This window comes from Scyliorhinus torazame, chromosome 17 (genome assembly GCF_047496885.1).
Source record: "Scyliorhinus torazame isolate Kashiwa2021f chromosome 17, sScyTor2.1, whole genome shotgun sequence".
NCBI classification, from domain to species: Eukaryota; Metazoa; Chordata; class Chondrichthyes; order Carcharhiniformes; family Scyliorhinidae; genus Scyliorhinus; species Scyliorhinus torazame.
The window spans coordinates 60,159,549-60,181,743 of record NC_092723.1 but is presented as its reverse complement, the minus strand read 5'-3'; the positions used below and the strand labels follow the sequence as shown (position 1 = coordinate 60,181,743).

General features: G+C 45.8%; 1 protein-coding gene across 6 annotated transcripts in view; it reads left to right on the top strand.

Moving 5' to 3' along the window:
• Nucleotides 1-22,195, top strand: part of LOC140393897 (ankyrin repeat and SAM domain-containing protein 1A-like) — a 642,533-nt gene that overhangs the window by 559,531 nt on the left and 60,807 nt on the right. For all 6 annotated transcript variants that reach the window (XM_072480500.1, XM_072480502.1, XM_072480497.1 and 3 more), the window contains one exon: nucleotides 9,897-10,004. In XM_072480500.1, coding sequence (XP_072336601.1) covers nucleotides 9,897-10,004 — 108 coding nt within the window. The remainder of the gene's footprint in view (nucleotides 1-9,896; nucleotides 10,005-22,195) is intronic.

Here is a 22,195-nt window from a genome sequence, read left to right as displayed (position 1 = left end):
CAGTCAAGACACTTTAATATTTTTGCCTATTAGCTATATGCATTCAACTAGCCTCGATACGAATAAAACTAATCTCTATCATAGCTCTGGAATTTCCTTCTTCACCCTCCCCACCTCTCTATCCTCCTTTAAGACATAGTGTGGAATTTTCTTAGAATTTGTCAGAGTGTCAGTCTCTGACTGAAAACCCAGTGTGTATCTCTCCAGATGCACTACTGCGTTTTCAGACCAGATCGTGAGCTACTCTGACACAAAAAAACATTGCGGGGGTGGGGGGGGGGGTTCCCAGTATGGTGGGGCCTGACAGACCAGCTCCACAGAGATCAGGGTGCCATCTTTAAAGGCAGAACTGATATTAAACTCCCCTTGCCACCACCACAAAAGTATTGGGGATTCTTCTCCACCCCCCCCAACACCACAATTATCGGTGCTCTCCCCACCCCAACTACCACAACAGTATCACTGTCGCGCGCTCTCTCCGCCAGCTCCCCCACAGTACCCGCTTCCCCCTCCCTCAATGCTTGCTCCCCTCTCAGTGCCCACGCTCCATCTTCAGTGCTAGGTCCACCCTCCCCATCAAAGATCTCAACGACACCCCCTCCAACCGCACACAAACATGTGCACATAACAGGAACCTACCCCAATTGGACTCATCAGAGGACCAGTCCCTAGCACTGCCCCCTGGCACAGGTAGTAACAGCTGGCACTCAGGTTGGCAGTACCAATCCGGCAGTGCTGACCTTCACCATCCCCAGGGGGCTATACTTAACTTGCCGCCCACGGCAGGATGCCGTCAACTGCTTCATGTTCTTAAATATTGTGAACCTTGCCGATGTGATGTCACATCGGCACGGTATGAATATTTAGTGAAGAGGGAACATATGACAAGGAAGCTCTTTTATCACATTTACATTTTGTGAAATTTATTAAATGGTGTGAATCTCATTACGTCACTTGTGAGAGGCAGGGAAAATTGGGAAATTATATCTCACCGACAAAAATCTTGTTTCCTGGCACTCTTATTTTGTGCCTACATGGGAGTTCTCGTTCACGACGAATGCGGGTGCAAAATCCCCCATTCTTAAAACCTACCTGTTGACCAAGTTTTTGGTTTGATGGCCTCATATCTCCTTATGTGATTTGCTTTAAACTGCGATTTGGTAATGCTCCTGTGAAATGCCTTGGGACATTTTACCGCATTAAAGATGATATAAAAATGCAAGTTGTATTTCTACTAGATGACTGTGAATCTTGTAGTTTAAATTTTAAATGATGAGTAACTGCTTTTAAAGAGGATAGTTTTTTACTGAAGTAGCTCTTCAAGCAATTGAAACAGTTGCACAAATTGTTGAATATGTAATTGGATTTAAAAGCTTGGATTTATATAGTTCTTTCCTGGCCTCTGGACGTGACAGCAGATTAAGTATTTTTTGATTTGTGCCCATTGTTGTAATATAAGAAAAATCAGCAGCCAGTTTGTTCCATAGTTTTATGTCACAAATAGCAATAGGATAATGACCTGATACTCTGTTTTAATAATGTTGGCTGAGGGATAAACATCCACCACGGATCTGAATGGAATGCTCTTGACGAGTTTCCATGACATGATTCTAGAATACCTCTCTCTGCATTTGCTGCTGATGCCAAATTGTTGCCAAGTGATAGAGAAACAATTGAATCAATTTGAATTCTATCCACTACCCTTGATAATAAGGTTTGATATAATTTCAGGTTTGATCAAAACTCTTGACAATTTTTGCACCTAATTTCCTCATTTGAAAGCTACCTTAAAAGTCAATTCAAGTTATATGTGAACACAAATTGGCATAACAGAATACTTCATTTTGATCCAAGAGTTTCCCCTTCCACCACAACATCCAGCATGCTAAACATTGTCAAAAGTACTATTGTAAATATTCCTGCAGTCAGCCAGAAATTATGCAGGATCTCACAAATTAAGCAAAAGACTAAGATCTCAAATTGCATCCCAGTTTGAATCACAGCACAGTCAGAAATGAGAATGGCTTTGGGTGTAACTTTGCTTAAAACATTTGCCACCATTGTATTGTTTACTTAACTGATTTTTGGCAAACACTGTCAGAAATGCAAAGCAATCATTTTTGCCAACCCATCAGCATTTCACACTGACAGTGTTTTAGGAAGTCAGTCTTTTAATGTCACAGCTGTTTGTATCCTGCCTTTGATGGAAAGGATCCAAGTTGCAGCATTCTGTAGGTTGGGAATTTTTACAAAACATGAGTTCCAACCTGCAATGTAGAGCAACCAGAATCATTTCAACCAGGCAGGGCCTGAGTAGAAGGGTAAAAATGGGTGACATGAAGGGAAATGGGATGGTGACGCTGGATGGCAGGAGGGAGGGCAGAAACTCAGCAGTACTTTCAGAGAGAAGAAAGGATGAGACGTGTTGTTTGAATGGGGAGGGGAACGCAAGTGCCATCTTGAACTGGGGAGTGGACGGGGAGAGGAAAATGTCTAGTTGAACTGAACTGATTAAGAGTGCATCTTCAGTGGAAAGATGGACAAATTCCATGAGACTGTTGTGGAGGGTACGCATTATTAGATCAATTTGAGAGATGCAGGAAACTGCAAGTGTAAACTGGAAAGATTGGAAAAATGTAAGTGAGTGTGTCTCTTTAGAGGATGGGGTACATTGTCTTTTTTTTAAAAAAATATATTTTATTGAAGTTTTTCAAACAAAAATTTTCCGTTTTTACAACTTAATAAAGGAATATACATTAAACGTTATTTAAATAATATATTAAACTAACAACAGATGGAAAAAGAAATAAACAAAAAGCAAATATCAACAACTAACTAAGAAAAAATAAGAACCCGGTTGCTGCTGCTGTCTTTTCTGTTTTTCCATTATCGTTCCGTGAGATATTCAAGGAACGGTTGCCACCGTCTGGTGAACCCCTGAGCCGATCCTCTTAACGCATATTTTATTCGTTCCGGTCTTATGAACCCTGTCATGTCGTTTATCCAGGCCTCCACGCCCGGGGGCTTCGCTTCTTTCCACATAACTAGAATCCTTCGCCGGGCTACTAGGGACGCAAAGGCCAAGACGTCGGCCTCTTTCGCCTCCTGCACACCCGGTTCTTCTGCAACCCCAAATATAGCCAACCCCCAGCTTGGTTTGACCCGGACCCCCACCACCTTTGAGATCACTCTTGTCACACCCTCCCAGAACTCATGCAGTGCCGGACACGACCAGAACATGCGAGTGTGGTTCGCCGAGCTTCCCGAGCACCTCCCACACCTGTCCTCCACCCCAAAAAACCTGCTCAGTCTTGCTCCCATCATATGTGTTCTGTGTAGAACATTAAATTGAGTCAGGCTAAGCCTGGCACACGAGGACGAGGAATTTACCCTACTTAGGGCATCTGCCCACAGCCCCTCCTCAATCTCTTCCCCCAGCTCCTCTTCCCATTTTCCCTTCAGCTCCTCTACCATCGCCTCCCCCTCGTCTCTCATCTCCCTGTATATTTCGGACACTTTACCTTCTCCAACCCATGCCCCCAAAATCACTTTATCCTGGACCCCTTGTGTCGGGAGCCGTGGAAATTCCCTCACCTGTTGCCTCGTAAATGCCCTCACTTGTATGTATCGGAAAGCATTCCCTGGTGGCAACTTATATTTTTCTTCCAATGCTCCCAAACTCGCAAACGTCCCGTCCACAAACAGGTCCTTCAGCTTCCTAATTCCTGCTCGCTGCCAACATTGAAATCCCCCATCTATCCTCCCCGGGACGAACCTGTGGTTATTCCTTATCGGGGACCACACCGAGGCACTCGTCACTCCCCTATGTCGTCTCCACTGCCCCCAGATCTTCAAGGTCGCCACCACCACTGGGTTTGTGGTGTACCTTTTCGGGGAGAATGGTAGCGGCGCCGTTGCCAGCGCTTTTAGGCTCGTTCCCTTACAGGACGCCATCTCCAACCTTTTCCACGCCGCACCTTCTTCTTCCCTCGTCCACTTACAGACCATCGACACATTAGTGGCCCAATAGTAGTCGCTCAGACTCGGCAGTGCCAATCCCCCTCTGTCCCTACTGCGCTGCAGGAACCTCCTCTTTACCCTCGGGGTCTTTCCCGCCCACACAAAGCTCATAATGCTCCTGTCTATTTTTTTGAAGAAGGCCTTTGTAATCAGGATGGGGAGGCACTGAAACACGAAAAGAAACCTCGGGAGGACCACCATTTTAACCGCCTGTACTCTGCCCGCCAATGACAGGGGCACCATATCCCACCTTTTAAAGTCCTCCTCCGTCTGCTCTACCAATCGCGTCAGGTTAAGTTTATGTAGGGTTCCCCAGTTCCTGGCCACCTGTATCCCCAGGTATCGAAAATTCCTTGCTACTCTCCTCAGCGGCAGAGCATCTATCCCCCTGCCCTATTCCCCGGGTGCATCACAAAAAGTTCGCTCTTTCCCATATTTAATTTGTATCCCGAGAACTCTCCAAACTCCCTAAGTATCTGCATTACCTCTGGCATCCCCTCTACCGGGTCCACCACATATAGCAGCAAATCGTCTGCATATAGTGACACTCGATGTTCCTCTCCCCCTCTAAGCACCCCCCTCCACTTCTTAGAGTCCCTCAGCGCTATGGCCAATGGTTGAATTGCCAACGCGAACAGTAACGGGGACAGGGGGCACCCTTGTCTTGTACCCCTATGTAATCGAAAGTATCCCGATCTTTGCCTGTTTGTAACGACGCTTGCCACCGGGGCCGCGTACAAGAGTCTAACCCATCTAATGAACCCCTCCCCAAACCCAAATCTCTTCAGCACCTCTCACAAATAGTCCCACTCCACCCTATCGAATGCCTTCTCTGCATCCATCGCCACCACTATCTCTGCCTCCCCCTCCGGTGGGGCATCATCATCACCCCCAGCAACCTTCGTACATTGGCATTCAATTGCCTCCCCTTAACAAACCCTGTCTGGTCGTCATGTACCACCCCTGGGACACAATCCTCTATCCTTGTCGTCATCACTTTGGCCATCAGTTTGGCGTCTACGTTTAGGAGGGAGATGGGCCTGTATGACCCGCGCTGCAGCGGGTCTTTGTCTCGTTTCAGAATTAGCGATATCGTCGCCTCCGACATTGTCGGGGTAGTGTCCCCCTTTCCTTAGCCTCATTAAAGGTTCTCGCCAAAAGCGGGGCCAACAGGTCCATATACTTCCTATAAAATTCCACCGGGAACCCATCTGGTCCCGGGGCCTTCCCTGCTTGCATGTTCCCAATTCCTTTGATCACCTCATCCACCTCAATCTGCGCCCCCAGACCTGCCACCTCCTGCCCCTCCACCCTCGGGAACTCTAGCTGGTCCAAAAAGTGTATCATTCCCTCTTTCCCCTCCGGGGGTTGGGACTTGTACAGCCTCTCATAGAATGTCTTGAACACCTCGTTCACTTTCCCTGCTCTCTGCTCCATCTTTCCCGTTTCGTCCCTAACTCCTCCAATCTCTCTCGCCGCACCCCTCTTCCGAAGTTGTTGGGCCAGCAGCCGGCTCGCCTTTTCCCCATATTCATATTGTATCCCCTGTGCCTTCCTCCACTGTGTCTCTGCCTTTCCCGTGGTCAGCAGGTCAAACTCCGTCTGTAATCTTCGTCTTTCCCTGTATAGCCCTTTGTCTGGGGCCTCCGCATACTTCCTATCCACCCTCAAAATTTCCCCAACTAATCTCTTTCTTTCTTTACCCTCTTGTTTCCCCTTGTGGGCCCTGATGGAAATCAGCTCTCCTCTAACCACCGCCTTCAGCGCCTCCCATACTACTCCCACCTAGACCTCCCCATCGTCATTGACCTCCAGGTATCTTTCGATACATCCCCTCACCCTTCCGCATACCCCCTCGTCCGCCAGTAGTCCCGTGTCTAATCGCCAGAGTGGGTGCTGGTCCCTTTCCTCTCCTAGTTCCAGCTCCACCCAATGTGGGGCGTGATCTGAAACGGCTATGGCTGAGTACTCCATTCCTGCCACTCTCGGGATCAGTGCCCTTCCCAAAACAAAAAAGTCTATCCGGGAATATACCTTGTGGACGTGGGAGAAAAAGGAAAACTCTTTACCCATCGGTCTGGTGAATCTCCACGGATCTACTCCCCCCCCATTTGCTCCATGAATCCCTTAAGCACCTTGGCCGCTGCCAGCCTTCTCCCGGTCCTGGATCTAGGCCGGTCCAGCCCTGGGTCAAGCACTGTATTAAAGTACCCCCCCCCATTAACAAGTTTTCCCCCGTTCATCCTTTGACCTCCCTGCATGTGAGGTTCCCTTCCTTCCTGCTCCCTTTTTCCCGCCATAGTTTCCATAGCACGGGAAAATACCCGCGCCTTCCTCTCGGCCCCGCCCCTAATGGCGCAGTTCCCTCATTCCCCTTCCCTGTCCCCTTTTCCACCGGCGCCCACATTGCTTCATGTCCCCCACATCGGGGGGAGAAAAATTCCCCGTCCAACATTATTAAACATTAGCCCTCCCCTCTCCCCACTTTACATTTCTGTGCCACCACCTCGCTACCCCTCTCCGGGCATCAATTTCTCCAATCTAGTCAATTTCTCTTCCTGAATGAATGTCCATGCCTCCTCCGCCGTCTCGAAGTAGTGGTGTTTGCCCTGATGTGTGACCCACAATCTCGCTGGCTGCAGCATCCCAAATTTGACTTTCTTCCTATGGAGCACCGCCTTGACCCGGTTGAAACTCGCCCTCCTTCTCACCACCTCCGCACTCCAGTCTTGATACACGCGTATCACCGCGTTCTCCCACTTGCTACTCCGTGTCTTCTTAGCCCAGCTCAGGACCATCTCCCTGTCCTTGTAGCGATGGAACTTCACCACTACTACTCTTGGTGTTTCCCCTGCCTTTGGTCTTCTCACGAGGACCCGGTATGCTCCCTCCACTTCCAGGGGGCCCGTTGGGGCCTCAGCTCTCATTAGAGTATGGAGCATCGTACTCACATACGCCCCAGCATCCGCTCCCTCTGTTCCTTCGGGGAGACCTAAAATCCGTAGGTTCTTCCTCCTCGAGCTGTTCTCCAGGGCTTCCAGCCTTTCTATGCACCTCTTGTGTAGTGCCTCGTCCGTCTCCGTTTTTACCACCAGGCCCTGTATCTCGTCTTCGTTCTCGGCTGCCTTTGCCTTCACTCCACAGAGCTCCATCGCCTGGACCTTTTGTGTTACCTTTAGTCCCTCGATTGCCAGTAACATCGGCACCAGCACCTCTTTCTTGAGCTCCTCCACACACCTTCGGAGGAACTCCTGCTGTTCTGGGCCCCATACCATCTGGGCTCCCTCGGCCGCCATCTTGCTTCTCCCTTCTCTTCTCTGCCGCTGCTCCAAAGGATCCTCCGCAATCTGGCCACTACTGTCACTCCTTTCCATCCACACCCGCGGAGACTCCTTCCTTTGTCACCTCACACTGGGTTTGGCCGCAAAAAATTTCCGTTGGGGCTCCCGAGAAGAGCCCAAAAGTCCGTTGAAATGGGAGGTGCCGAAACATGCGGCTTAGCTGGTCATCGCCGCAACCGGAAGTCGGGGTACATTGTCTTGATGGACCAAAAAGAGGGGTGACCCTGTCAAGTGGGATGGGAGAGTTGAAGGTGCAAGTGCCTGTTAAGGCAATTTTTGGGTGTGATGGTCTGGTTGGTCTGTTGAAAATCCTAATGTCATTTGGATTTTTCATCTTAAAAGAAATAAAGCTATCAGTTGTAAAATAGAAGTTCAGGTAAATGCACACTGTTAATGTAAAAATTCTAAATATTCCAAGAACATTTGTCTTCGATCCCTCCCCAGAAATGTCTTCCAAGTTTGTGCCCTCAGCATTTTTATTGTGCCTTCCGATTTTCATGTAGAGCTTTTTTTTTACAATACAGATGAACAAGCATTGTAGATTCCTGTAGCTTATGTTGCACCACCGTGTGCTGCTTGTTTTCACATAGCATGCTTATAATGAGGACTGCTTTTGAGTTGTGAGTCTTTTGGGGGCTATGTTAGCTTTTTGAAGTTATTTGTCAGCTTTACTTAGTTTGCAAGGTTAGCTTGTATGAGAAATAAAAGAAAAATACCTTGAGAGTGTTCCACGGATTTTTTTTTAAAAATTGCCTGACTGTACAAAACGCTGCCATTTAAATTGCAGGGTATTCAATGGAGAATCTGGCACCAGACAAAATTATCTGGCGGAAGGATTCAATGCGGACAGAGAACATGTTTAAAAACTGGGGCATTATGCTGGCAAAATGCTTTGGAACATAATACCCTACCCAATTATCCATCAATTCATTCTGCAATCTTCTGCATTGCTTCATTACCATCTCAGGAGCACTGAGCTGAGCTAAATTGTTTTTTGCTGTAAAGCAGAAATTAATAGAACCCAGTTGACCTTTTACAGAAACCTGGGAATATTTGAATGAATTCACCTAGAAGCTGTTCTTCCACATCCTCCAACACTTAATTCGCACTGGTAAAAAAAAAAATTCTGACACCAGGATGCTACCTTGCTGACCCTTTCTCATCTACATGCTGTCCCTTGGTGACATCATCTTAGCATGTAGATTGCACACGAACAAAGATACAAAATAAAGAAGCATCCCAGAAGCGAGGGAGCTTGACAAGTTTTGTTTTAATAAATAACTTGACTGAACTTTATTATAAAATGTGACTGAACATTTACTTACACATTGCATAAGAAAGCAAATCTGATATAACTCAATTCAGCAAGGTCACACTATTATGGGAAAAGCTGGTTGCTCAAGGGTTTTGAGTAATTCTTATTGAATAGTGTTTCTTCTCAGTTGAACCTATCAGCCATGGCTATGAATTGTGGAAAGGACTGGCTTATCGGCAGTCTCAATTTTGTTCACCTTGACCTCAAGTGACTTGATCTGAGAAGTGCGTTCAAGCATCAAGGACATTCAGTCGATTGTCAGAGGGTGATTGACATCCTGTATGACTGTGACAAAAGATAAACAATGTCAACTTGTCCTTTTCAACCTGTTCACAACCCTGTTAACCGCCCCATCCTCCTTTGAAACCTCCACCATTGTTCGGTTAGGTGGGACTGTCTTCACTTGGTTACCTTCTTAACCATCTAATTGTAGCTAGAGAATCTAATGCAGTGGCTTCTCTTCCTGCTCCAGCATCATTACCTCGGGGTGCCTAACAAGGACTTTTCCTGCATCTCATTGCCCCTCAGTGACATTATCTTTCTTGTGTACTCTGACACTACCTCTCCACCATCTTTATTCTCTTTAAATTGTCAGACTGCTTGCCAGCATCTAGTACTACAGAAACAGAAGTTTACTCCAATTCAACTTTGAGAAGATAGAAGCAATTGTCTATAACCTTCGCTGGAAACTCTGTTCCCTAGCCACCAACTTCATCCCTGTCTCTCTGGCAATGGTCTTGAGACTGAACCAGATAGTTTGCAACTTTGTTTTCATATTTGACCCTGAGATGACCTTCTAACCATACATCCGCACCATTATTAAGAACTCTTATTTCCCCTTTTGTAAAATTACGAACATTCAAACAAAGAGCAGGGGTAGGCCATTCAGCCCCACAACCATACTCTGCCATTCAATAAGATTATGGCTGATCTGATAGTAATCTCATATCTGCACTCCGCCTACTCCCAATAACCTACCACCTCCTTGCTTACCAGGAATCCAACCACATCTGCCATAAAAATATTCAAAGGCTCGGCCTCCACAATCTTTTCAGGAAGAGAGTTCCAAAGACTCGCGCCCCTCTGAGTGAAAAAACTTTGACTCATCTCTGTTTTAAATGGGCATTGATACAAATACAAGTTGTTGGTTTTTGAGGGGGAATAAACAATTTTCCATATGATTCTTTTATTTTTCCTGATCCACTTTTATGTTATTTTAGGTACTGAAAATAGCCTTACTCGGTCATCGGAAGCGAATCTTAGCATCTCTTGGAGATCGGCTCTATGAAGAGCCACCTCAGAAACCACCACGATTGTCCCAACTGAAGGTAAGATGATGCTGTAGTTGCTATGCAATATCTGCGAGCATTTTTTAAAATTCGAATAACCGTATTAGATGTAGCACATAGGGATCACCTTAGTTGGACTAACATTGTAAGAACTCAAATCAGTATCTGAATAAGAATATTTATCAAAGACACTCAACAAATATTTATCCTGTTACATTAACTCCTTGGCAAATAACCATCTGTTATTTACCACCTAGTTTATGCTTAGGAGTTAATGATGTTTAATTTTGGCTCAACAAACTGATTTGCACCAATTGGTTCAGATTAGATTCGCATTTTTATTATAAATCTCGCAGTTAAGTTAATCAATTTTGTCTCTTCTGTCAATTATCAGAGAAGTCAGACATCCAAGTCAGTAACTAACAGCTGTTTATGAAACATATTAATCAATCATAGTTAGCAGCACTTAAACATTGAGTATCCAGATAATTAGAAGGAAAGGTTAATTGACTAAATAAATAACAAGCGTTAGTGAACAGATCAGTAAGCCTTGGTAATTCAGCATTAACTGCTTGCTGATTATCTGTTGAGATCAGCATGATGTAAGTTGGTGAGTTGAATTAGGATTAGACTCCTTACCTAACTCGCAAGTTAAGGGCATTACATAGCCAAGCTGTTCAATGGATTCAAGTCTACATGCTTACTATTGGCAACTTTTCCAGAATTTATATGATCTCATCACTATGAGCTGAGGTGAATGAACTGGCCGAGTCACGTTTCACTGAGTGGATGGCATTTGCCTTCTGAAATGTTGAAGTGATGAACTTCCATTTGTCAAGCTGCTATTCATTATTCTTGCCATCTCTACTCCTGAGTAAATTCATCTTTCAGGCTGGTAGCTGCCTGAAGCTGAACTAGCTGTCTTAGATCTGAATTCTTCTTGATCTCAAGGAAACTTGAAAAATCTAAGTGACGCACATACATCTGCTTATAGTTTCCTGGTGTAACCATACATTCTTAAATCATTTGAGCTTCCGCCCTCTCTTTCTCTACCATTTTTCAGTTTTATAGACAGACTCTTCTACATATGCAAAGCAATGCAATTCTATACAACCACAAACACAATTAAAAGAACAGAATTAAACTAAGGTCTGTAAATAATGCAAACCCATTAAACAGAGCCATCATTTTCAAAGCAACTTTCTTAGTTCCTCTGATCAATATGACGGATGTTAAAGCTGAATCCTGCTGATATCAGTTACCTCATACAGTCCCTGTGGTGTTGATGATCTCCAGACCATCCACCAGCACTTAGACATGTCAAGCTTGCTTATTTACTTCCTTACTTCTCAGACCTTTTAGAGCATAGAAGAGGTATAGACCATTTAGTCCCTGTTTCACCATTCCGTGAAATGATGGTTGATCTAAGACCTAACCCTTTCCACCTTTCCCATATCCCTTTACATCTTTGGTTAGAATAAATCTAAGGTGTAAAATTAACAATTGACTCTGTATCAGTTGCTGTTTGCTGAAGACTGTTCCAAACTCTGCTAAAGTAGTATTCATCTACAGGCCCAGATAAGGCAGGATATTTTAATGTTCTCCCTAATGAGTCAACTGTAGACTTGCAGTTATGATGGCTTGTATTCTAATCCTTGCTGAAAAATGTTTTATTTGTATATGCTTTTGCTGTTCAATTGGCTTTAGGTCTTCCCTTTCCAACATTTAATTCCACTACCAACTCCATTTTGAGGACACAATTACAACAGTTTAAACTTACAAGTACAGACTGTTGTGAATTACCAGTTTAAAGTTTGAGCTTCCTTTGCATAACTTTTATATAATCTGTGCCCTTTTCAGGGAATACAAGATGTAACATTTCTCCCCATGTGCCACTGAAAATTACGATGCATTTCCAGCTTTAACTGTTTGATTTGCATTGACTCTGATATCTTGTCTGTACAACTATCCGAAAATGAGAAAATGGGCTATTAAAATGTACCTTACTCTCAATCATATTTCAGGTTGAATGATGTTTTTATCATGGTAAAAAAACATCGATATAAACAGTGAAATACTATAAAGTCTAATGATTTTGGTAAACTTCAGAAGGTCATAGACACCGACCAACAGATGCTGCTCAGGCAGGCACCTGTCTGACCCAGGAGCGCATGAACTCGTGCAAGAAAATGTCATACATGCATTCTGATGTTATTGCGCACTCGTACGATATTTTGGTTGGCAGGCGCAAGGACAAATCAGATGCCTACCAATCGATCATTGGGAAGCTCATTTAGAGGATTAAAACTCCAATTGAACTGGATTTAATGTTGCCCATGCAATTATTTTAGATCAGCACACGAGCAGGCGGCCAAACCTTTTTTTGATATTTTGTCATTCAAGGGTGGGATAAAAGGGGGCAGGAGCAAAGGCAGGCTGAGTTGTTGGGAGTTATTGAGAGTTTGGTGTGGGCTTAAACGAGAATATTGTGAACAATTTTGCTGCTTTCTTTTGAGGTTTGTGCATCGTGTTTGGGGTTTTCAGGACATTTTAGTCTTGTGATATCTCTGAGATTTGCAACCCTCCTCGCCAATGTCAGATGCAGCATATCCCACCTTTTAAGGTCACCTTAACCTGCTTTATCAACCCCGTCAAGTTCCACCGATGCATCGTGGTCCACTCATGCATTGCCTGGATTCCGAGGTATCGGCACCGCTCACTCGCTTTAAATGGCAGAGCCCCAAAGTTCTCTTTCCCCCCCCCCCCCCGCATTCACTGGGAACATCTCGCTTTTCCAACATTCAATTTATAGCCCGAAAAGGCCCCAGAGCTCTCCAGTAAGCCCATGATTCTGCCCATGCTTTCTAGCAGGTCTGTCATGAACAACAACAGATCATTGGCATACAACGAATCCCAGTGCTCGCTGCACGCCCTCTCAGTCACCTGCCATTCAGCTGAGACCTGAAGTGCCATCGCCAAGGGCTCAATCGCCAACGCGAAAAACAGCGTGTACAATAAACACCCCTGTCTCATTCCCCTGTGCAACCCAAAATACTACGGGTTTGTCTCATTCGTTCACAAACCTGTGTCAGCCCTCATAAAAAACCTTAAACACCTCATTTATCCTATCTGGATCCAACACCACGTCCCTCCCCCTATGCCTTCACCTGAAGAATTTCCCACAACGTTGCCCGTCGCCGCAGCTGGTGGGCCAGCATGCAACTCGCCTTCTCCCCATACTCGTATTGCACCAGCCGCAGTTGACCCATCACCCTTCCCGTCATCAACCAGTCAAACTGCCCTTGCAACCTCTTTCTAGCTGCCAACAACTCCTTTATGGGGGCCACAGAGTACCTCCTATCCACCTCAATTAACTTGTCCAACAGTCGCCGATACTTCTCCCTCCCCATCCTATCCTGATGGGCCTTGAAATAATTTCCCCCGGACCACCACTTTCAAGGCCTCCCAAAACGTGGCCTCCCAAAATGATACCACCCCATTCTGATTAAGCTCAACATAATTCTTAATTTTCCACTGCCACTTCCCCACAAAATTCCTCATTGGCCAAAAGTCCCGAATCCAACCTCCACCCCGGCCTCTGCGCCTGATCGAACTGAGGTCTCACAACTAGATAGGGCGGTGCGTGACCCAAAATCACTATTCCCACATATTCTGCACCTTCCACCCCCATTCCATCAGCACCACCCAGGTCACCACAAACAGGTCAATCCATTGTGGGGCAGCACGGTAGCATAGTGGGTAGCACAATTGCTTCCCAGCTCCAGGGTCCCAGGTTCGATTCCCCGCTTGGGTTACTGTCTGTGCGGAGTCTGCATGTTCACCCTGTATCTATGTGGGTTTCCTCCGGGTGCTCCGGTTTCCTCCCACAGCCCAAAGATGTGCAGATTAGGTGGATTGGCCATGCTAAATTGCCCTTAGTGTCCAAAATTGCCCTTAGTGTTGGGTGGGGTTACTGGGTTATGGGGATAGGGTGCAGGTGTGGGCTTGGGTAGGGTGCTCTTTCAAAGAACCTTGTGCAGACTTGATGGGCCGAATGGCCTCCTTCTGCACTGAAAATTCTATGAATCTGGGAATATACCCTATGCACATTGAAGAAGAAGGAATGCTCCCTCTCTCCTGGGTGCCCAAACCTCCATGGATCCGTCATCCCACCCTCTCCAAAAACCCTCCCACCTCTCGCGTCATTCTCGATCCGGCCATCGACCTAGAGCTTGACCTATCCCCTTCGACTCCAATGCACAACCAAAATCCCCCCCCCACACACACACACACACCACCAAAATCAGCTGGTGAGAGTCCAAATATGGGGTTGCACCCTAATGACCTCTTCATGAATCGTCTGAATTAGCTGCATATGCATACACCAACACCACCGGAGACTCCACTAGACCTCACTCACTATCACAACCCTCCCTCCTGGGTCCCGCAATTCCCTAGCCCTGGTTATCCATTTTTTCATGTTCAACAGTCTGGCGAACCCCCCCCCCCCCCCCCGACTTTGAGTCAAACCCTGAGTGGAACACTTGACCGACCCACTCCTTCCTCAACTTCATCTGATCTTTCACCCGGAGATGTACCACCTGCAGGAAAATCACCTCTACTGCCCTCGCCCGGGGCACTGTAAGAGGATCCCCCAAAATTGACAGGCAGCTCGTCTGCCATCTTGTGGTGTGTCTGGCCCTCCCTGCTCACCATTGATGGATGGGAACCTATCTGAGAGATTGGATGTCGCATCCTTCTCCCACACCGATTGTTGTGTGAAGGCTTGCAGGTCTGAACGTGACCCCTCATTCTGTCCCAGCGGATTAGGCTATGCATTCTTACCCCAGGGTCATCGCAGGGCTCATGCTCTGTATGGACTCCTCCATGATGGGAACCGTGGCACACACACCCTCCGCTGGATCTTCCCATGCATCATACTGGGCATCCAGCATTTTCCATCTGATTGATCGCCCCAGGGGCTCATCATCTGCCTTGGACTCAGCATGGTCCTGGTCTCCAGCAGTAGTGTGGCTGCCGGTGCCTTAGGCACACTTAACTGCCACCATCTGCTCAAGCGGGCGTGATGTGCCCTCACCACTGTGCACTGCCAACCGAGCCGGCACGCTATTGCCCACTGATGTGTCAGTATTTGAGCTGGGACGGGGAGGGAAAACAAATGGTTGTGCACATTTGAACATGCTGTATACAGATTTTAAAAATCTGTGAGAACAAAGTGGCAAAGAAGCAACTGATAGTGATATGGCAGAGCTATTATTAGGGAGCCAGAGGTTTGAGTCCAGGTACCCAGTTAGAGACGGTGGCATCTGGAAGTTAGTTGTCCTTGAGGTAATTCTCATTGATATTAAATTCTGTTTACTTTTGACTTTTTATAGAGTTTTTTCCTTCTTTACACAAATGCTGTTTGTGCCAGGATTAATTGTTTTTGGTGTTTTTCTTTCTGGATTTTTTATTTAGTAATTTCTTTCAGCAAACTGTTGATAGTTCATGTAGCAAACATTGAAACAATGATAAATAATTTAGGAGAATGCAACTTTCTATATGGGCCAGGAACATGTGTTGCATAACAGACTAATGCTTGAAACATTTGGAATTTAGTTGTTCTCCTTGACCAGTGATATTGAGCATATGTAGCAGACCCAAACTCCATGAACTCTTCTGCTGATTTACTCCCAACTAGAAGTTGAGCATCAACCTTAATTATATTGAATTAAATGTGGATATACTCAGAGGCCAAACTATTTGTTAGTGCTGCAAGAGCATAATCATTTTCAATTGCATAATGCCATTGTGATATGGCGAGCTATATTGTTTCCTCGTTGCTGTGTCATTCAGCAGAAGAGATGCCACAGTGTAAGTAATGTGTCAAGAATTAAGTGTAACCTTGTGCCATGTTATGATGGCTCTTATTGATTGTGCATCCCAAACTAGAAACCACATACATATTGAATAAGACGTCCATGTTAATGATGAAATCAACTGCTATTGTGATCATATTAAAAACTGACTCCACAAAAGAAATGACATGAGCTTTAGATCATAAAGGCTTTGAACTTCAGTTAACCCTTTGATCTTGTTAAACAGTCACTACAAAAACATACAATGCCTTACTCATTTCAAGTAATCCATCAGTTCTTAATGCCATTTTAAACGTGGTGTTTACTGCATTAATTTAAGAACTGCTGGATTACTTGAAATGAGTACGGCATTGGGCTGTGATAGAAGAGGACACAGTCTCAAAATAAGAGGTCGGCCATTTCGGACTGAGATGAAGAGGAATTTTTTCAATCCGAGGATGATGAATCTTCTACCCCAGATCGCTTTGGAGACACAGTCATTGAGTGTACTCAAGATAGAAATTGATGGATTTCAAGATATTAAAGCTATCAAGGGATATGGGCATGGTCCAGAAAAATGGCATTGAATCAATGATCAGCCATGATCTAGTTGAATGGCAGAGCAGGTTCAAGGGGCCAAATGGTCTGCCTCTGCTCCAATTTTCTATGTTTCTATGATCGCAATTTCGTGATCAGCCCCATATGGCAAGTCTGACCGCTTCATTATTTTTCTGAAGAAGTTTTGCTGGCTTCCCTTGCATTAATTATCAATTATAAGCAGAAATCTGGACACCTGAAATTAAATGCCTGATGTGTTAAACTTCAGCCTTAAATACGTAGATGGAATTCTGCAAAGACCTGTCAACAAGGATGCTCTTCCAATGAAAGTCACCATCAGGTGTATCAGCGTGATTTACATTAACACCAAAGCATCAGCAAAATTATAATCCTCAGCACTTCTTAAAAAACATTTTAGCAAGGGATATTTGGCTTGGGCTATTTTGAATCTTTACTTTTTAAGTTCAGCAGATACCAAAATTGATGGAAACTTGGTAATGAAAATTATATCACCCGTTTCAGCCTTCAGGAATTTAGGATCTAGGGCAGCACGGTGGCGCAGTGGTTAGCATTGTTATTCATTTTCAAGAGCGGGAGAGAGAGAGCCGGGGAGCAGCTTGGGAACAGTTAAGTGATAGATATTCTGCTATTCTGAGTGATCCGACTGGGGTGTGTGGAGGGGGGGGCGGGGGGGGGGGGGACGACTGAAAAGTGGCATCACAGAAAAGCTGTGACCTGATTGATCGGGAATCTGCACGAAATTTAAAAATTAAACATTGTTAAACTAATTAAACATAATTAATTAATTACTTAATCATAATTTAGAGGGGTATCTAAGCCAGAGACCGGAGAGTACTGTATTTAGCATTTACATTTATAATAGAAATCTAATGCTAGGAAACATATAGTTAACAGTAACTTTAAAAAAAAATATATTTTTTAATTTAATTTACTAATTAATTAACGCAATGTCAATTAGAGGGGTGCAGTGCTCTGACTGTGAGATGTGGCAGGTCCGGGAGGCTTCCAGCGTCCCAGATGGCTTCATCTGCAGAAAGTGCATCCAACTGGGGCTCCTCACAGACCGCATGTTTCGGTTGGAACAGCAGTTGGATGCACTTAGGAGCATGCAGGTGGCGGAAAGCGTCATAGACAGCAGTTATATAAATGTGCTCACACCCAAAGTGCAGGCAGAGAGATGGGTGACCACCAGAAGGGGCAGGCAGTCATTGCAGGAATCCCCTGTGGTTGTCCCCCTCTCGAACAGGTATACCCCTTTGGACACTGTCGGGGGGAATAGCCTATCAGGGGAAAACAGCAGCAGCCAGAGCAGTGGCACCACGGCTGGCTCTGATGTTCAGCAGGGAGGGTCAAAGTGCAGAAGAGCAATAGTCATAGGGGACTCTATAGTCAGGGGCACAGATAGGCGCTTCTGTGGATGTGATAGAGACTCAGGATGGTATGTTGCCTCCCTGGTGCCAGGGTCCAGGATGTCTCAGAACAGGTAGCGGGCATCCTGAAGGGGGAGGGCAAACAGGCAGCGGTCATGGGACATATTGGTACTAATGACATAGGCAGGAAGGGGGATGAGGTCCTGCAGCAGGAGTTCAGGGAGCTAGGCAGAAAGTTAAAAGACAGGACCTCAAGGGTTGTCATCTCGGGATTACTCCCTGTGCAACGTGCCAGTGAGGCTAGAGATAGGAAGATAGAGCAGCTAAATACGTGGCTAAACAGCTGGTGTAGGAGGGAGGGTTTGGTTTCCGTTATCTGGACCACTGAGAGCTCTTCCGGGGCAGGTGTGACCTGTATAAGAAGGATGGGTAGCATCTAAACTGGAGAGGCATAAATTTCCTGGCCGCGAGGTTTGCTAGTGTCACACGGGAGGGTTTAAACTAGTATGGCAGGGGGGTGAGTACCTGAGCAATAGGTCAGAAGGTGAAAAAATTGAGGGAGAACTAGGAAATAGGGCCACTATGGCTCTGACGAAGAGCAGACAGGGAGATGTTGCTGAAAACAGCGGGACTGGTGGCCTGAAGTGTATATGTTTTAATGCAAGAAGTATAACAGGTAAGGCAGATGCATTTAGAGCTTGGATTAGTACTTGGAACAACGATGTTGTTGCCTTTACAGAGACCTGGTTGAGGGAAGGACAGGATTGGCAGCTAAACATTCCAGGATTTAGATGTTTCGGGTGGGATAGAGGGGGATGTAAAAGGGGTGGAGGAGTTGCGCTACTGGTTAGGGAGAATATCACAGCTGTACTACTGGAGGACACCTCAGAGGGCAGCGAGGCAATGTGGGTAGAGATCAGGAATAAGAAGGGTGCAGTCACAATGTTGGGGTTTACTACAGGCCTCCCAACAGCCAGCGGGAGATAGAGGAACAGATAGATAGCCGGATTTTGGAAAGGAGTAAAAGCAACAGGGTTGTTGCGATCGGAGACTTTAACTTCCCCAATATTGACTGGGACTCACTTAGTGCTAGGGGCTTGGATGGGGCAGAGTTTGTAAGGAGCATCCAGAAGGGCTTCTTAAAACAATATGTAGATAGTCCAACTAGGGAAGGGGCTGTACTGGACCTGGTATTGGGGAATGAGCCTGGCCAGGTGGTAGACATTTCAGTAGGGGAGCATTTTGGGAACAGTGACCACAATTCAGTAAGTTTTAAAGTGCTGGTGGACCAGGATAAGAGTGGTCCTAGGGTGAATGTGCTAAATTGGGGGAAGGCTAATTATAACAATATTAGGCGGGAACTGAAGAACATAGATTTGGGGCGGATGTTTGAGGGTAAATCAACATCTGACATGTGCGAGACTTTCAAATGTCAGTTGAAAAGAATTCAGGACCGGCATGTGAGGAAGAAGGATAAATATGGCAAATTTCACGATCCTTGGATAACGAGAGATATTGTAGGCCTCGTCAAAATGAAAAAGGAGGCATTTGTCCGGGCTAGAAGGCTGGGAACAGACAAAGCCTGTGTGGAATATAAGGAAAGTAGGAAGGAACTTAAGCAAGGAGTCAGGAGGGCTAAAAGGGATCACAAAAAGTTGTTGACAAATAGGGTTAAGGAAAGTCCCAAGGCTTTTTACACGTACATGAAAAGCAAGAGGGTAGCCAGGGAAAGGGTTGGCCCACTGAAGGACGGTAGGGAATCTATGTGTGGAGCCAGAGGAAATGGGCGAGGTACTAAATGAATACTTTGCATCAGTATTCACCAAAGAGAAAGAATTGGTGGATGTTGAATCTGGAGAAGGGTGTGTGGATAGCCTGGGTCACATTGAGATCCAAAAAGACGAGGTGTTGGGTGTCTTGAAAAATATTAAGATGGATAAGTCCCCAGGGCCTGATGGGATCTACCCCAGAATACTGAAGAAGGCAAGAGAGGAAATTGCTGAGGCCTTGACAGAAATCTTTGGATCCTCACTGTCTTCAGGTGATGTCTCGGAGGACTGGAGAATAGCCAATGTTGTTCCTTTGTTTAAGATGGGTAGCAAGGATAATCCAGGGAACTACAGGCCGGTGAGCCTTACGTCAGTTGTAGGGAAATTACTGGAGAGAATTCTTCGAGACAGGATCTACTCCCATTTGGAAGCAAGTGGTCGTATTCGCGAGAGGCAGCACGGTTTTGTGAAGGGGAGGTCGTGTTTCACTAACTTGATAGAGATTTTCAAGAGGTCACAAAGATGATTGATGCAGGTAGGGCGGTGGATGTTGTCTATATGGACTTCAGTAAGGCCTTTGACAAGGTCCCTCATGGCAGACTGGTACAAAAGGTGAAGTCACACGGGATCAGAGGTGAGCTGGCAAGATGGATACAGAACTGGCTAGGTCATAGAAGGCAGCGAGTAACAATGGAAGGGTGCTTTACTAATTGGGCGGGTTGTGACTAGTGGTGTTCCGCAGGGATCAGTGCTGTAACCTTTGCTGTTCGTAATATATATAAATGATTTGGAGGAAGATGTAACTGGTCTAATTAGTAAGTTTGCAGACGACACAAAGGTTGGTGGAATTGCGGATAGCGATGAGGACTGTCAGAGGTTACAGCAGGATTTAGATCGTTTGGAGACTTGGGCGGCGAGATGGCAGTGGAGTTTAATCCGGACAAATATGAGGTAATGCATTTTGGAAGGTCTAATACAGGTAGGGAATATACAGTGAATGGTAGAACCCTCAAGAACAGTCAGAGAGATCTTGGTGTAGAGGTCACTGAAAGGGGCAACACAGGTGGAGAAGGTAGTCAAGAAGGCATATGGCATGTTTGCCTTCATTGGCCGGGCCATTGAGTATAAAAATTGGAATTGAGTTGTGCAGTGAAGGCTGTTGGAGGGCATGGAGAGGAATCAGGTCAACCCATATCCCTGAAATACTAAGCCCTATGATGCCATAATATTGGTTCTGGTTTGGATGTTGTTCACCATTATGATAACCACGATGTCAATTATATCCAAATCTCAACCTATTGGTTTTATACTAAGAAAGTTGAAATTGAAGATCTTGTTCATTTAACTTCTAGTTAAAATAATGCTCTTACAGTCACTACTGTATAGAAGACAATATGCCAAGTGAAGTATACCTCTTAGAGAAATTACAAAAATGTTGTATTATCCCTTTCATATTACTGCACTATTAACAGAATAGTTTTTTTCTGCGTCTGTAAATCATTTGTCTAAAGTTTACTTTGGTTTTACTTTGACCTTTTCCAGGATAAGACTTTTCATCACTTTGTGTTTTAGGACATGATACTATACAATTTATTACATTTTTTGCTCTGTATAATGTGGGTTCAATAGTGTGAGAATCTTAAGGGCTCTTATTCCTGCTTTTTCCCACGAACTACGTGATCCAGATGCTGGGCAACCTGGTGGGAATGGTGACTTTCCCCAACCCACCAAAAATAGATAGGGCATACCGGTCGCGCGTTCGAAACCCAAAGCCGGGAAACAACCGAGGGCAGTAATAGCCAAACTTACACCAGTGTCAGGAGCGAGAAAGAATCCTGCGCTGGGCCAGGCAGACCAAGAACTGCAGCTGGGAGGGACACAAAATAAGAATATGCCAGGACATTGGGGCTGACCTGGCCAAGCACCACGCGGAATTTAACAGGGCGAAGACAGCACTACAAGAACGGCGTGTGCTTTGGTATGCTGTACCCAGCAAACCTCTGGGGCACAAACCAAGGCAAGGAACACTTTTTCGCAGCTCCTGCTGAGGCAGACAAGTTCAGCATGGAGTGCAGTTTGGATTAGCGACAGCAGGGGCAGCGATGAGGGGCTCCTGGCAAGGAACAGCAGCACGACAACGAGTCGACACATCCGGAGCAACAAGCAGCTTGCCACTACCTGAGAGACCACTTCAGGCAAGAGAACGTGGACTAATTCGAAAGACCGAGAGCAGCGGAAAAGGGAAGACGGAGTGGCAAGCGAGAGGAGTGCAGGGTAAGACGGGGAAAGAACGGGCAGGAACTACAGGGAGCGGGCGAGGGAAAAACAAGATAGTAACATCCGGGAGGTGGGTCACCACACTGGCAGGAAAGCAATGCCGGGAGCATGTAGCAGATAAAGGCCGCCCCACACCCCCAGCAGGGGAGACCACACCAGGCAGAGGAGAATAAACAGCGGGGTTGGGGGAGCAAAGAGGGAAGATAGCTGGGGTAAAGAGGGGGCGGGGAGCAAGGAAAGGAGTGATAAGGGGGGCAACTTGTGGGGGAGCGGGTCATGGGGAAAGGAAAAAAAACAGGACCAGAACAAAAGCAGCAATATGGCTACAAAGGGCCACAGCCAGGTGCCCGGAGCAAGGAAGCACTGCAAGCAACCAC